Below are 16204 nucleotides of genomic sequence, written 5' to 3'. Positions count from 1 at the left end.
CTCTTTTGCCGAACCGCTAAGTTATGGGGACGTAAACATACCAGCATCGGTTGTCAAGCGATGTTGGGGGGACAAACACAGAGACACACACATACACATATATATATATACATATATACGACGGGCTTCTTTCAGTTTTTGTCTACCAAATCCACTCACAAGGCTTTGGTCGGCCTGAGGCTATAGTAGAAGACACTTGCCCAAGGTGCTACGCAGTGGAACTGAACCTGGAGCCATGTGGTTGGTAAGCAAGCTACTTACCACACAGCCACTCCTGCGCCTATTTCTCCATTTTTTTCTTGTTCTTTTCATTTTCTATCAGTTTTTTCCCCACCCAATCTCCTCCATTATTTTCACTCATTCACTTTCATGCTGCAATTGTTTCTCCTGTTCCTCTCTGTTTGTAAATTCCCTTTTTCTCTCTCAATCAAATTATGCCTCCATCTTTTCTCTTCTTCTACCCTCATCTCCTTCCACTAATTCAACATTGTACACAAATTTCACTCTTCATTATTTTTTTTTCACTCTCCCAATCTGTTTTTCTTTTTCTTTTTCACATTAAATCACTAATTACCTTTCTCTCTTCTAGACCTTTGGTTTTTTTTTTTTCCACCTCCCCTCTCTTACTTATACAATTTCTTCCTCTCTCATTCTTTCCCCCCCCCCCCCATATTTGTTCCCATGACTACCTCACAAGCTACTGATTTTTCACTCTGTCAATCTCCCACCAATCTATTTATCTATCTAATCCATTCCCTCCTTATAACACGTTTTTTCTCTTTCAGCACAGTCACTGCTTTCTCCTTCCACATTTTATAGTGTGACAGAAAGCTGAAAATCAATAATACATAAAGTGGATATATGATTGACATTTTACATGCAGAGAGACAATTAATTATTGCTTTTTCACTCACTGCAAAGTTCTTTCTAGCTGGCTTTCTTAATATTGCATGTAATAAATGTTAATACTAACTTAAGTGTTTGCATTTATTACAATAAATCTTTCATCTTTCATTTGTTTCAGCCATTAGGCTGTGGCCATGAAGAATTTTCAGCCAAATGAATCAGCCCTAGTACTTATTTTTTTTTTAAAGCCTGGTACTTATTCTATTGGTCACTTTTGCTGAACTGCTAGGTTATGGAGATGTAAACACAACACCAGTTGTCCAGTGATGGTGGGTGTCATCCTCAGACACAAACACACACACATGATGGGCTTCTTTCAGTTTCCATCTATCAAATCTACTCGCAAAGCTTTAATCAGCCTGAAGCTACAGTAGAAGACACTTGCCCAAGGTGCCACAGAACTGAACCCAGGACCATGTGGTTGGGAAGCAACTTACCACTCAACCATGCCTGTGCCTATATATATAGATTATATCATCATCATCATCATCGTTTAACGCCTGCTTTCCATGCTAGCATGGGTTGGACGATTTGACTGAGGACTGGTGGACCAGGAGGCGACACCAGGCTCCAATCTGATTTGGCAGAGTTTCTACAGCTGGATGCCCTTCCTAACGCCAACCATTCAGTGAGTGTAGTGGGTGCTTTTACGTGTCACCCGCATGAAGGCCAGTCAGGCGGTACTGGCAACAGCCACGCTCAAAATGGTGAATTTTATGTGCCACCCGCACAAGAGCCAGTCCAGGAGCACTGGCAACAATCTCACTCGAAAATCCTACGAAGGCCAGTCAGGCGGTACTGGCAATGGCCACGCTCAAAATGGTGAATTTTATGTGCCACCCGCACAAGAGCCAGTCCAGGAGCACTGGCAACGATCTCGCTCGAAAATCCTACGAAGGCCAGTCAGGCGGTACTGGCAACGGCCATGCTCAAGATGGTGTATTTTATGTGCCACCCGCACAAGAGCCAGTCCAGGAGCACTGGCAACGATCTCGCTCGAAAATCCTACAAAGGCCAGTCAGGCGGTACTGGCAATGGCCACGCTCAAGATGGTGTATTTTATGTGCCACCCGCACAAGAGCCAGTCCAGGGGCACTGGCAACGATCTCGCTCGAAAATCCTTACACATGTCACGGGCAAAGTTGCTTTTATTCCCCCCACCCCTCCCAACCACTGGTGGGGCATAAATTTTTGCTGGAAAGTTATAGTGGAGCCTGTGGGAAATTAGGTTGGAAAACACAGATGTGATCAGCTTGAACATAAAACAAAGAGAATACTTGGGCTAATTGTGCATGTTCTTTCAAGTCTTAAAAACTTTTTGACAACACAACGAAACAAATTTAATTACAATTTTATTTTAACTCAAAAATTAAATTCATTTTTAATCAATTTTTTTTTTTTTTTACCTTTTTTTTTTTGTCTTGGTTGAATATATTAACAAAATGTAAACTTCCATTTTTTTTCTTCGTGTTAGTATTTTGATTGGGGCAGTGGAGTTTCCAGAAAATATTTATGTAGGGGTCTCTCTCTTTCATACTCCAAACTCTTGTATTTTCAGGGGTGGGGGTGGCCAGAGCAGGGTGGGTTAGAAAGAGATGTACAAAATCCTGAGACTGGAGGGATTTTTGTTTTGTTTTGTGATGTTTCTTTTTTTTTTTGTTATATATTTTTAAAATTTTTTTGAAAGAAAAAAATATTTATTTTAAAAACATTCTCCAGTTCTATGAGACAAGAAAGCTGACACCTTTTTTTTTTTAGGTGGTTGTAGAGTTCACTGCTTGACAATAAAAAAAAAATTGAAAAATAAATAACAACAGTTCCACTGTTGAATCTGTGACTGAAGTTCATTCATGTGTAAAATAAGTATCACAGGCTGGTAAATATATAGTGCCATTGGGTGGTGTCATAAGCGCAGGGTACTGTGGACACAAGATACACCAGGCTTGTATTGGTAAATGGTACCACAAGATCATATGAACACAACGTACCATAATCTAGTATACAATTGGTGTACCACAGAATGATATAGACACAAGGTACCACAAATTAGAATACTTGCAGGATACCAGTGGGTGATTAACAACACAAGGTACCACAAGCTAGTATACAACTGAGGCACCACAGAATGACATGGATATCATGTACCACAGGCTAGAATACAGTCAAGGTACCATATGCTAGTATATGATCAAGGTACCATAGAGTGATTTGAATGTGTGGTATCACAAGCTAGTATACAATCAGTGTACCACTGGTTTATAATGAACACAATGTACCACAGGCTAGTTTACAATCAAAGTTCCATAAGTTAGTATCCAATCAAGGTACCACAGACTGCTATGAAAGTGTGGTACAAGTTAGTATACAATCAGGGTATCACTAGTTTATTCTGAACACAATGTACCATGAACTACTTTGTAATCAAGCTAGTATATGTTCAAGATACCAGAAGGTGATATGAACACAATGTACCACAAGCTAGTATACAACTGAGGTACCACAGGATGATATGGATATAATATGCACAAGCTGGTGTACAATCAAGGTACCATAAGGTGATTTGAATGTGTAGTGGTATACAATCAGGGTACCACTGGTTTATCAATTATGAACACAATGCACTACAAGCTAGTATACAATCAAGGTACCGTAGAGTTATATGAACACATAGTACCACAGGCAAAGCTTGAGTGAAGGCCATTGATGGACATATCCAGGACACTCTTAGTCATGGCTATGCTGAGTACAACGAAGGCCTAGGGTTAAATAGCATTCTTTTGATTCAGAATTCTTTGAAGTACCAAACTTCAGATCCTGAACTCTAATCCTGCCAAATCTTGTCTTTGGCAGCAATTATAGTGGAAGAACTGCTCGTTTGAGTATTTGTGGAGTGCGACCAGCGTGGTGTGAGACCGTAGATGAACACGATATACAGATTCATTTAAGTAGATCTTCCCGCACTCAGCACAGCTGTGGAAAGTGAGACCAGCCTCAGCAATCGAGAACAGGGATGAAGTGTAGTCGTAGGAAACGGTGGCCACCTGGCTGTCATCCGATGGATTTTGCTGCTGTGAGTTCTCAAACACAAACGTGCCCATGTTTTCGGCCCTGGCCAAAGGGTCGGCCGTTGTACTGCTGTCGGCTGGGGTGGCATATCTGAATTCCATCACCTGCACTGCTTGGATGTCCGATACCGACTGCACGCCTCCGTCTTGGTTATCGACGCCGGTGGGAGTGGGGAGGAAGGATTGGATACACTCGTGGACATCTCGCACTTCAACACCGGGCATTGACTTCACGCACTGGATGTCGTCAACTTGTACCCCGGGTAAAGCTTCCATGCACTGGACATCTTCTACATGCACCTCGGCCACAGACTGCATGCACTGGACGTCAGGCATAACAGGGAGGGCTTCGATGCACCGGACATCTGCTGCATGCATCGTCTCCATACCCTCCATATTCTGAACCAGCTGCACATCAGCAGCAGACGGTACACACTGCACATCATGCAACTGCATAGTTTGGTGTGATTGGCTTGGCCGATCATCTTGTAGGCTGACCGTGGTCACTGGTGCAAAACATTTCATGCTCTGCATGGGCACCACCGGCATGCACTGACCCCGATGCACCCTGTGAAAATTCCCAGCATCTGACAAGCAGAGGTCTGATGGTGTCATCGCTTCAAGTTTCAGTTTTATTGCTTGATGATGATGATGATACTGCTGTTGGGGTTGTGGCGCAACAGATGACATGGACAGTCGGGGCACAACGTCAGACGATGCCACCGGCGGCACCTGTTGAACTAACTGGGTCTCTGACTCCGCTGCTCCTTCTACTGTACAAAGTGATACCAACGACGAAGGTGACATTGTTACTAAAGAACCGTCTGCAGTCGCCGATGTTGTTGTTGCTGTTGTTGTTGTTGATACAGGAACAGCCTTTGTTAATATAGTTGTTGTAATAGTTGCTGTTGTTGCTGTTACTGGCGTAGTTGTTGTTGTTGTTGTGGCTGTAATGCACGTCACTGCTGTTTTCAAATAGCTGTCGTTGTCGTGGTTGGTGGTGTTTATGTTGGTGGTGGTGGTGGTGGTGGTGGTGTTGGTGTTGGCAGCATTGTTGTCATTGTTGGTAGAGGTGGTGCTGGTGTTAGCGCTGGAGTTTTTGCAGTATTTATGGTCGAAGCCTTTCAGCCGAGCGTGACCCCTCGTATGCCGGGCCAGGTGGCTGGACACGCGGAACGATTTGTCGCAGTACTTGCACACGTACGGCTTCTCGCCGGTGTGGGTGCGCATGTGCTTGGTGAGGTAGCTGGAGCACGAGAACGACTTGGAGCAGCAGGCGCAGCAGAACGGCTTCTCACCTGTGTGGCAGCGCCGGTGCACCGTAAGGCTGGTGGAACGCGAGAACAACTTCTGGCAGATTTCACAGCGGAATGGCTTCTCCCCCGTATGCGACCGCACGTGCTTGGTGAGGTCGCTCTTGTGTGCAAACGACTTTGCACACATTGAGCACGAAAAGGGCTTCTCACCTGTGTGCACGCGCAGATGCGTTGCAAGCGTGCTCGGAGAGACAAACGTCTTGTGGCAGTATGTGCACTGGATGGCTGAATTGTTGGCACCCCCTGAGAGATTACTGTGATGCTGGTGCACCGACTTGGAATGGGCTTGCATCTCGGCATTCACAGTGAACGACGCATGACACTTGCAGCACTCAAACAGCTTTTTCTTCTCACCTGTGTGGATGCGACGGTGGGCCGAGAGGCTGCCTGACTGCGAGAAGGTTTTCCCGCAGTGTGAGCACCTGTACGGCTTCTCACCGGTATGTATTCTCAGGTGGCGCTGCAGATCACAGCTTCGACTGAACGCCTTTGGACACCAGCTGCACGAGTGTCTACGCTGCTTATTTTGCTGCAGTTGTCGTTGTTGTGGCAGTGTAAGTGATGATGACGACGATGATAACGATGGTGTAGAAGTTGAAGATGACATTGTAATCATCGTTGTCACTGCTGTTGAATTCATCACTACAGAGTCCACTTCTGGCACAGTGACCATCATCGATGACGGTTGTGAGCAGATGCCGGAAACAAAATAGAGTTTCTTAACAACTGCGGTGGATGCCACTGCATCATCTTCAGGTACAGCAAGTCCATCCAGGGCCAAAGAGTCACCCACATCAGACAGCTTTAGGCTTTTCTTTTTCAAAGATAGAAAATCAGAAATCAAATTATTGGCTCCTGCATCTGTATTGTCCTGAGATTCGACAGGATTGCCAACAACAATGACATTGCTAGTCGTCGAGTCATCCTGATTAATATTGTCATCGTCAACACCGTCGTTGTTATTTGTCTTGCCACCATTCTCAAAGACAACTTCAGAGGTGCCACCCGCAGAAGAACTCCCCTCTTCATCAATGCCATCCACTCCAGACGCAGAAATACAAGGGAAGTTATTTACGATGTTGGACTTCAAGACAGTGATAGTCACTGACTCACCACCACTGTCACCATCACCACTGTCATCATCATCATCATCATCATCACTGTCAACAACATATTCACCGTAATCATTGCCGGCTGCACTCACCTCCAAAGCAGTACTATCTCTGTCTTCAGAGATGACCGCAGAAATGACAAACAAATCGGTCACAGCATCAGTGTTGGGGTTTGACGATTCATTGCACTGCGAGGCAATGTTGGAGCTGCCATATTTCTCAGTGTCAATGTTGTTGCTGTCGTTGTTATTGTTGCTGTTGTTGTTGTTGTCGTCGATGTTGTCAGTGTTGGAGATGGCACTTGGCAACAGAAAGTCTTCCTTCATCGCTCTGAAACAGATGTCAATGCTGTCGGCAGGCAGGACTGTCTCCATGTAGTGACGCTGTGATGTAGTGTTGTGTTATGCGATGTTGTGAGATGTGTTGTGAGGTAGCGTTGTGTGGCGGTGGCGGTGAAACTGTTGTGTAGTTGACTTGGTGAGGGGTTCACTTCAACCTCTTTACTGTTCTTCAGAAATGTGTTCAATCAGGTTAGTTTGAGTGTTACTCCAGAAGTTTAGGTGATGGCCCAGGAATTTGAGGAATAGCATTCCTGGGGTTTGTGTTGTGTTCCAAGAATTTGAGTTTTAAGTGGTGCTCCAGGAGTTTGTATTATCTTCCCAAACTTTGAGTGGTGCTTCAGATGTTTGAATGGTGTACTCAGAGTTTGAGTGTTGCTACAAGAGTTTGTGCTGTGTTCCAAGAATTTGAGTGGTGCTCTAAGAGTTTGAGTAGTGCTTCAAGAAACTGTGTAATGAGCCAGATGTTTGAGTGGTGTTCCAGGAATTTGAGCAGCACTCCAGGAGTTGAGTGGCACTCAAGAGCTTTTGTTGAGTTGAGTGGTGTTCCAAAATCGGAGTGGTGCTTCAGGAATTTGAGTAATGTATCAGGAGTTTGTACTGTGTTCAAAGAATTTGAGTGGTACTCCAAGAGGCTTTTAAGGGGTGCTCCGAAAGTTGGTATGATGTGCCAGGAGGCTGAGTGGTGCTCCAGGAATTTGAGTAGTACTCCAAAGTAGTACTCTCAGAAGTTTGAGTGGTATTCCAGAAGTTTGAGGAGTGGTGCTTGAGTAGTTTGAATGGTATTCCAAGAATTCAAGTGATGTCTCAGTAGCTTGTGTTGACAGCAGGACTTCAACTGGGCCCAAAAAACACCTAGACACCAAGAAAACATAAAACAAACATTAAAAAAACATAGGTTCAAATCATGGAGGTTTTGTTATTGTTAAAAATACACACATAAATATGTACATATATATATGTATATATATATATATATATATATAAATATATATATATGTATATATATATATATATATATGTATATATATATATGTATATATATATATATATATATATATATATATATATATATATATATATATATAAATATAAATATATATAATGCAGCACAGAATTTTGTCAGTGAACAGGTCGCGGTCTCAAAGCGACGAAAATATTTTGACAAATTAAATTTAAATGTTGAAGTGAATCTAACGGATTTTGTGTGTTATTTTAAATGGCTTATAAACACCTTCCACGCTGCAATTGTTTTCGTTCCAGCACACGATCTCAGATCAGGTCACTTGCTATGCAAGTGCATCTCCGTAATCATCATCATCATCATCGTTTAACGTCCGCTTTCCATGCTAGCATGGGTTGGACGATTTGACTGAGGACTGGTGAAACCGGATGGCAACACCAGGCTCCAGTCTGATTTGGCAGAGTTTCTACAGCTGGATGCCCTTCCTAACGCCAACCACTCAGAGAGTGTAGTGGGTGCTTTTACGTGTCACCCGCACGAAAACGGCCACGCTCGAAATGGTGTCTTTTATGTGCCACCCGCACAAGCCAGTCCAGGGGCGCTGGCAACGATCTCGCTCGAAAATCCTACAGGAGCCAGTCAGGCGGTACTGGCAACGGCCACGCTCAAAATGGTGCATCTCATGTGCCACCCGCACAAGAACCAGTCCAGGGGCACTGGCAACGATCTTACTTGGCTTGCCGGGTCTTCTCACGCACAGCACATTTCCAAAGGTCTCGGTCAGTAGTCATCGCCTCGGTGAGGCCCAATGTACGAAGGTCTTGCCTCACCACCTCAGCCCAGGTCTTCCTGGGCCTACCTCTTCCACGGGTTCCCTCAACTGTTAGGGTGTGGCACTTTTTCACGCAGCTATCCTCCTCCATTCTCACCACATGTCCATACCAGCGCAATCGTCTCTCTTGCACGCCACAACTGATGCTTCTAATGTTCAGCTTTTCTCTCAAGATACTTACACTCTGACGGGTATTCACATTGACATTACACATCCAACGGAGCATACTGGCTTCATTCCTTGCGAGCTTACGTATGTCCTCAGCAGTTACAGCCCATGTTTCACTGCTATGTAGCACGGTTGTTCGTACGCATGCGTCATACAGTCTGCCTTTTACTCTGAGTGAGAGTCCCTTTGTCGCCAGCAGGGGTAAGAGCTCTCTAAACTTTGCCCAGGCTATTCTTATTCTAGCAGCTACACTTTCAGCGCACCCACCCCCACTACTAACTTGGTCGCCCAGATAGCGGAAGCTATCGACTACCTCTAGTTTTTCACCCTGGAATGAGATAGAAGTTGTTTCCTGTTTGTTTACAGTCTTTATTGCACCTGAACATCTGCCACAAACAAAAACTAACTTGCTAGTTAACCTGCCTTTGATGTTGCTGCACCTCTTATGTGTCCATAGCTTGCACCGGGTACATCTTATAGAGTTACTACCTACTCCTTTTCTACATACTGAGCAGGGCCATCTACCTGAAGGGGTTTGTGTTTTATCTACCTTCCTACTTATTAGGATTTTGGTTTTAGCTAGGTTGACTCTAAGGCCCTTCAATTCTAGACCTTGCTTCCACACCTTAAACTTCTCCTCTAGTTCTGATAGTGACTCCGCAATTAGGGCAAGGTCATCAGCATAGAGGAGCTCCCAGGGGCAACCTGTCTTGAACTCCTCTGTGATTGCCTGGAGGACTATGATAAATAAGAGGGGACTGAGGACGGAACCTTGGTGGACCCCTACCTCTACCCGGAATTCATTGCTGTACTCATTTCCAACCCTCACCTTACTGGCAGCATCTCTGTACATGGCTCGCACAGCTCTCACTAACCATTCTTCTATCCCAAGTTTCCTCATTGACATATATATATATATATATATATATATATATATATATATATATATATATATATATTCTTTCACTTGTTTCAGTCATTTGACTGCGGCAATGCTGGACCACCCACTTATTCCTTGAGAGCCTTGGACTTTTTGTATTGGTCTCTTTTGCTGAACTGCTAAGTTACGGAGACATAAACACACCAACACTAGTTGTCATGAAAGGTGCGTGTTTATATAACTATAAATATATATTGTTATATATAGGGATGGAAAGTTGTGTGCCATCTATTACTTTTTCTTCCTGTTTTGTATATTTTCATGGGTCAACTATGAAAATTAGATTTGAATGGTTTCTGTTATTTTTGGATGTGTATTGCTAATAATAATGACGGTGATGATAGCAATAATAATGGGACCCTGAGGAGATGGAGTATCCTATGTTTTATAATATTTTATGATATGTATTAGTCATTCTGGATGTTGTATCGAAATGTAGATAGGTCTATTTATTTGTTATTATTATTGTTATTGTTGTAATAAAGTATTTTCAACGGATCAATTTTCAGCTCTATTTAAAGTTGATATATATATATATATATATTATTTATTTATGCACCCTTTTCAAGCCTAGCCAGGCTCATGGGCCCGGTTTCCCGGTTTCCATTGCGTATGTGTTCCCCCTCCAGCTGGACGGGACGCCAGTCCATTGCAACGTTACTCAAGAAACAGGAATAAAGAGCGAGTGAAAGTTGGGGCGAAAGAGTACAACAGGGGTCGCCACCACCCCCTGCCGGAGCCTCGTGGTGCTTTTAGGTGTTTTCGCTCAATAAACACACACAACGTCTGATCTGGGAATCGAAACCGCGATCCCTAACCACCGGGCCATTGCGCCTCACTATATATATATATACATATATATACTTTTATTCTTTTCTTTTACTTGTTTCAGTCATTTGACTGCGGCCATGCTGGAACACCGCCTTTAGTCGAATCAAATCGACCCCAGGACTTATTCTTTGTAAGCCTAGTACTTATTCTATAAGTCTCTTTTTGCCGAACCGCTAAGTTACGGGGACGTAAACACACCAGCATCGGTTGTCAAGCGATGTTGGGGGGGACAAGCACGCACACACATATATATATATATATACATATATACGACGGGCTTCTTTCAGTTTTCGTCTACCAAATCCACTCACAAGGCTTTGATCGGCTCGAGGCTATAGTAGAAGACACTTAACCAAGGTGCCATACAGTGGGACTGAACCCGGAATCATGTGGTTGGTAAGCAAGCTCTCCGAACATGCATACATACAATATGTGCGTGAGTGTAGTTGTGGTTTAACCCCAAGTTAGCCTGTCCGTGTAGATTAAGGCATTCCGATCATGACTATCCCGTCTTTATAGGAATATGTTGCACTACATGATGCAACGTTTTTAAGTTGGTGATGTTTGTTCAAAGCGAGATTTTGTTGTTACTAATAGTACGTTGATTATCATGTTAAAGATCTCATGTTGGTTGAACAGCTTCCCTATGTAAATAACTTGAATGTATATATTTACAAACACAGGTGTGTGTATGTATAATATATATATATATATATATATATATATATATATATATATATATATATATCTTAGTTATCGTATACAAACAACAAAGACAGACGAACAAAGAGACAAATATGTACATTTAGTAAATGAACTAAAACAACCTGTATTGCTTAAGGAGTAGATCTGTTCGCGTGTGAGGAGTGAGGCGAATTCTAGCCGGTAAAGTGAGCAGAAGGGACCAAATAGCGAAGAATATTAACATTGGTGATGATCACATCTTGTAAACACGACCATCTTGGAGCCATTCTTACAAATTGTACTCCGAACGAACGAGAGTGACTACGGTGTAACAACAAGCCAGAAAGAGAAAAAAAATAATTAACAAGAGTTATTGCCCTTCCAATTCGAACATATTCTCTGTGTGGGTGTATGTGTGTGTGTGTGTCTGTGAGGGTTCTTCAGTCGAACAAAGTGAGCTTTATCCTGAACCACTATGTTACCGGGAAGGTAAATAAACTAACACCGGTTATGAAGCGGCGGTAGGGGACAAACACAAAGATACACACCTTCACATACATACAGGAGGAATTCCAACCACGTTTCGTGGTTCGCTACCTCAATAGCTCCCTTTATAGGATCCAGTGGCTAAAGGCATCATCGGGAGGAACCACGTCCGGTTTCGGCCCCTATTCCTATACCGTTTTCGACGTGCGGGGCCCCTCCCCCTACTTTCGGAGGTGACCTCAGCTCTGGTGTTGAATGCCTTGAGTTTAGCACGTTAGTACAGCAATGGGTTTGAGAGATAAAAACAGTAATTTATAATGATTACCAAATTTAAGCATTCATTTATTTGTTTCAATCACTAAATATGACCCAAATATTTTGGTGGTATTTCAATTCACGACGCTTTGATTTAAGGTTACAGAAATGTAGAATGCGTATGAGAGAAAGAGAGCTAGTTTAGTAAGTTAATACAGTTTGGAAGATAAAAAGGATCTTTCTGATTTGACGGGCACCACTTGTTTTCTTAACATGAAATAACTTCGAATGCAAAAAAAACATTACATAAAACATAAATGAAAAGTGTTGCCCGTCAAATCAGAAAGATCCCAAATATTTAGGTGGTATTTCAATAGACGACGCTTTAGTTCAAGGTTACATCTATGTATTGCTAGCGCGCGTACGAAATGGAGGGAAGTAGAAAGAGAGAAAGGTAAAGCGACTGAATGAAAGAGAAAACAGACGTTGTTTACTACTACTTCAATGAAACCTACTACTACTACTACCACCACCACCACCACCGCCGCGTCACTACTATAGTGGTGCTGTTCCAATTGTTGTGTTCTTACTGGGAAACGGTACAAATAATAATAATAGTACCGCATATTTATCATATTTACACATTTGTAAATATGATAAATGTTTTATTTCTAAAAATCATAGCGATCCAAAACGCCAGATCATACATTCAAAATAAATGGAAGTGGAGAGACAAGTTAGTGAAGAGATTGCAAGAATGCAATGAAATAATTTAACAAAAAACTATATAAATTAATAAAGGACTGAACCAGTGCGTGTGTTTAATACTGGCATAATGCCTCTCCCAAGGTTTAATTGTATATATTTTTTAATTCTTTGAAAATTTTGTTTGCTCATACGTGTACATAGTTGAAATTCCAGGGAAAGGAATTTAGGTTAGAAACCGACTACTTCTCTAATGGCAAGAAATCTTGAAATAAAACTGACTAATCAACACACACACACACGCACGCACGCGTGTGCATTTAGATCCTTTCAGTCATTTAACTATGGCCATGCAGGGACCACGCCTTGAAGGATTTTGTGGAACGAATTCATTCCCCTGTACTTGTTTTGCAAAACAAAAACTGGATTAAGTTAAGCATAAAGTAAATTTTAACAAAAATGTATGCACAAGAAATGAATAAATATATTGGAAACTGATATTTTGTGTAAGAAATTAATCTACAAGGGCAGTTCACATCCCGCGCTAACATCTTCACTGCAGATGGCGCCAAATGGAAAATCGGCCTCATCCTTCGTCATTCGGTCTTCTCCCCTTCCTTTTCCCCCACCACTCATGCTTTCTTTGTTTTCCCCTTTTACTATATCTTCTCTCCTCCCCTTTCTATACAAAATGTATTTGTTGATCACTCTCCTTTCCCCACCGCTTCCCTTCCCTCTCTTTACAACATCATCTGAATTGTTGTGTTACCCTTTTTTTTCTCCTCCCCCTCTTTCGTCCTCGTTTTTCGCCAACACTCATCTCCTCTCTCTGTCTTTAAATTGTATTTGTCACCGTCTCTCTCTCCTCCTCCCTTGCTTTCCATATGTATCTTTTTGTTTTACTTCTCGTCATGCTTTCCTCCCTTCCTCTCTCTTCAAATCTGCATCGCTGACTACATGCCCGTTCGTGGCCTCCTTCTCCTCCCCTTCCTCCTACACCATTTTTTTTCCTCTCTGACACTAAGTCTCATCTGCTCTCTCTCTCTTTAATATCTATTTGTCCTTTTCACTTCTTCCTCCTCCCTTTCTTTCTACATCTATCTATCTTTCTACCTCTCCTCATCCCCTTCTCCCTCCTCCCTTTGTTTCTATATCTATCTATCTATCTACCTCTCCTCATCCCATTCTCCCTCCTCCCTTTGTTTCTATATCTATCTATCTATCTATCTATATCTATCTATCTATCTATCTACTCCTCCTCATCCCAATCTCCCTCCTCCCTTTGTTTCTATATCTATCTATCTATCTACTCCTCCCTTTGTTTCTATATCTATCTATCTATCTACCTCTCCTCATCCCATTCTCCCTCCTCCCTTTGTTTCTATCTCTCTTCCTCCCTCTCCTCATCCCATTCTCCCTCCTCCCTTTGTTTCTATCTCTCTTCCTCCCTCTCCTCATCCCATTCTCCCTCCTCCCTTTGTTTCTATCTCTCTTCCTACCTCTCCTCATCCCATTCTCCCTCCTCCCTTTGTTTCTATCTCTCTTCCTACCTCTCCTCATCCCATTCTCCCTCCTCCCTTTGTTTCTATCTCTCTTCCTCCCTCTCCTCATCCCATTCTCCCTCCTCCCTTTGTTTCTATATCTATCTATCTATCTATCAATCTATCTATCTTTCTACACCTCCTCATCCCATTCTCCCTCCTCCCTTTGTTTCTATCTCTCTTCCTCCCTCTCCTCATCCCATTCTCCCTCCTCTCTTTGTTTCTATCTCTCTTCCTCCCTCTCCTCATCCCATTCTCCCTCCTCCCTTTGTTTCTACCTCTCCTCATCCCATTCTCCCTCCTCCCTTTGTTTCTATCTCTCTTCCTACCTCTCCTCATCCCATTCTCCCTCCTCTCTTAAATACTTCAGTCTGTATGGCTGACTGCCTGCATGCCCATTCGTTGCTGCGTGTCAGTAGCAAGAGGTTCATTACGCAGCACAACGTTTTATCGTCTGCCATCATACATTTTCCCCCCTTCGCTCTGCTTAAAAGGTCAACGTATTACGACCATGTAAACCCTACTAATTCGACTTGACCACAACTGGTCGTCTTTTCACCTTCAGTCTCAAGCCAAAAAAACAAACAAAGTATCACTTACCGCAACCACCCAAGTCATCGTCCACCACTCTTCATCCATTAAAAAGAAAAACAACACACACACAAACATTACCTCGGCCGTACCCGTAGGAAATCTCGTAAGTCGGATATTTTTCAAAACTTTTACTACTGCCTCATCGTTTCTTTCACCATTCTGTAAATCTTTCATAGATCGAGAAATCAAAAATGATTTTAAAAAATCTCACAACCCCCCCCCCCCCTCCGATCATTCATTACGATAAACTTAACTGAAATAGCAGTCAAATCTTTTTTTTTTTTTGAAATTCTGAAGATGTACCCTTAAATTTATTTAAAAAAAAAACAAAAAAACAAACGAAAATGTAAATAGGAAAGGGAAAAACAAGCAATAACTGAAATATAGATGGGGGGGGGGGGAGATTGTCCTGGCTCTGGGAAGTCTTTGATGGTTCCATACCGCATACCAAAGGGTTTGTTGCTAGGGCAGGCTTGGCTCTGATCTTGGATTAAAATAACAGCCATGATCGCTTTGGTTAATCCCCGTCCCTGTCTGTCTCTCTCTCTCTCCCTCTAGAATTCATATACGTATGGATGTGTTTATATATGTGTATATAATGTTTGTATAATATACATGTGTATATGATTATGTGCATGTGAGAGTATTAAGCCCCATAGATATGACTATATGTATGTATGGGTTTATATATCCCGTCGTATATATGTATCTATATATATATGTATGTGTTTGTGTGTCTGTGTTTGTCCCCCTAACATCGCTTGACAACCGATGCTGGTGTGTTTATGTCCCCGTAACATAGCGGTTCGGCAAATGACAACGCTAGAATAAGTACTAGGCTTCCCAAAGAATAACTCCTGGGGTCGATTTGCTCGACTAAAAGGCGGTGCTCCAACAGGGCCACAGTCAAAAGACTGAAACAAGTAAAAGAGAGTAAAGAGTATATATATATGTATATGGCGATCTTTCGATACCAATCCTTTTTCTGTCATCTCTTTATTTGCATCAATTCGGCAGTTTTATATGTATATATATATATATGTATGTATGTATATCTATTAGTGAGGTAGGCTGGTTTAAGGGGTTACCCTGGGTTTCTCGCTCATGAGGGGTTTATTTTAAAGAGGTACCCCCATAAACCGGCCTACCCCACTATAAAAATATTAACTGCTCTACATTTTAGAGTCTGCTTCTCCTCCGGGTTCATGTATTTCTGCAAACGATCCTTATATATATTTATAATGACATGAGTATACACATGTATGCATGAATATTACATGTAAATATATACATGTATAATTGTGTGCATGTATAATCATATACATGCGTTTGTACAGTGCATGTGTACCTATATATGTACATCTACACGTGTGTATATATATATATCCATGTCTTTGTGGTTATTGGAAATGTAACATTTGTCTAAGGGGGGGGGGGTTATTGATTTCCATTGCTAGAAACAGCAGC

General features: G+C 42.3%; 2 protein-coding genes across 5 annotated transcripts in view; one reads left to right on the top strand and one right to left on the bottom strand.

Annotated features, from left to right (window-relative positions):
- Window positions 1–2241: 2241 nt before the first annotated feature.
- On the bottom strand, window positions 2242–14838 carry LOC106884185 (uncharacterized). Of its 2 annotated transcripts, none has more exons than XM_089345927.1 (2): window positions 14744–14838; window positions 2242–7592 (listed from the first exon to the last, which is right to left on the bottom strand). In XM_089345927.1, exon 2 carries the CDS (start codon window positions 6771–6773, stop codon window positions 3714–3716), a length of 3060 nt encoding a protein of 1019 aa, XP_089202053.1. In that variant the 5' UTR covers window positions 6774–7592; window positions 14744–14838; the 3' UTR covers window positions 2242–3713. The 2 variants fall into 2 exon arrangements, with proteins under 2 accessions (XP_089202053.1, XP_089202052.1); XM_089345926.1 differs by lacking the exon at window positions 14744–14838 and adding an exon at window positions 11300–11458.
- The window catches only part of LOC106884180 (uncharacterized), a 48433-nt gene continuing 46930 nt past the window's right edge, over window positions 14702–16204 (top strand). For all 3 annotated transcript variants that reach the window (XR_016239132.1, XM_089345925.1, XM_089345920.1), the window contains exon 1: window positions 14702–14840. The gene's annotated coding sequence lies outside the window, so the exon portion shown is untranslated. The remainder of the gene's footprint in view (window positions 14841–16204) is intronic.

This window comes from Octopus bimaculoides, chromosome 30 (genome assembly GCF_046866305.1).
Source record: "Octopus bimaculoides isolate indiv1 chromosome 30, ASM4686630v1, whole genome shotgun sequence".
Lineage (NCBI taxonomy): Eukaryota > Metazoa > Mollusca > Cephalopoda > Octopoda > Octopodidae > Octopus > Octopus bimaculoides.
This window is presented reverse-complemented; position numbering and strand designations above follow the sequence as displayed.

Bases quoted from the DNA above. Each gene is read 5' to 3' on its own strand.
- LOC106884185 (XM_089345927.1), bottom strand. From the start codon at position 6,773: ATGGAGACAGTCCTGCCTGCCGACAGCATTGACATCTGTTTCAGAGCG.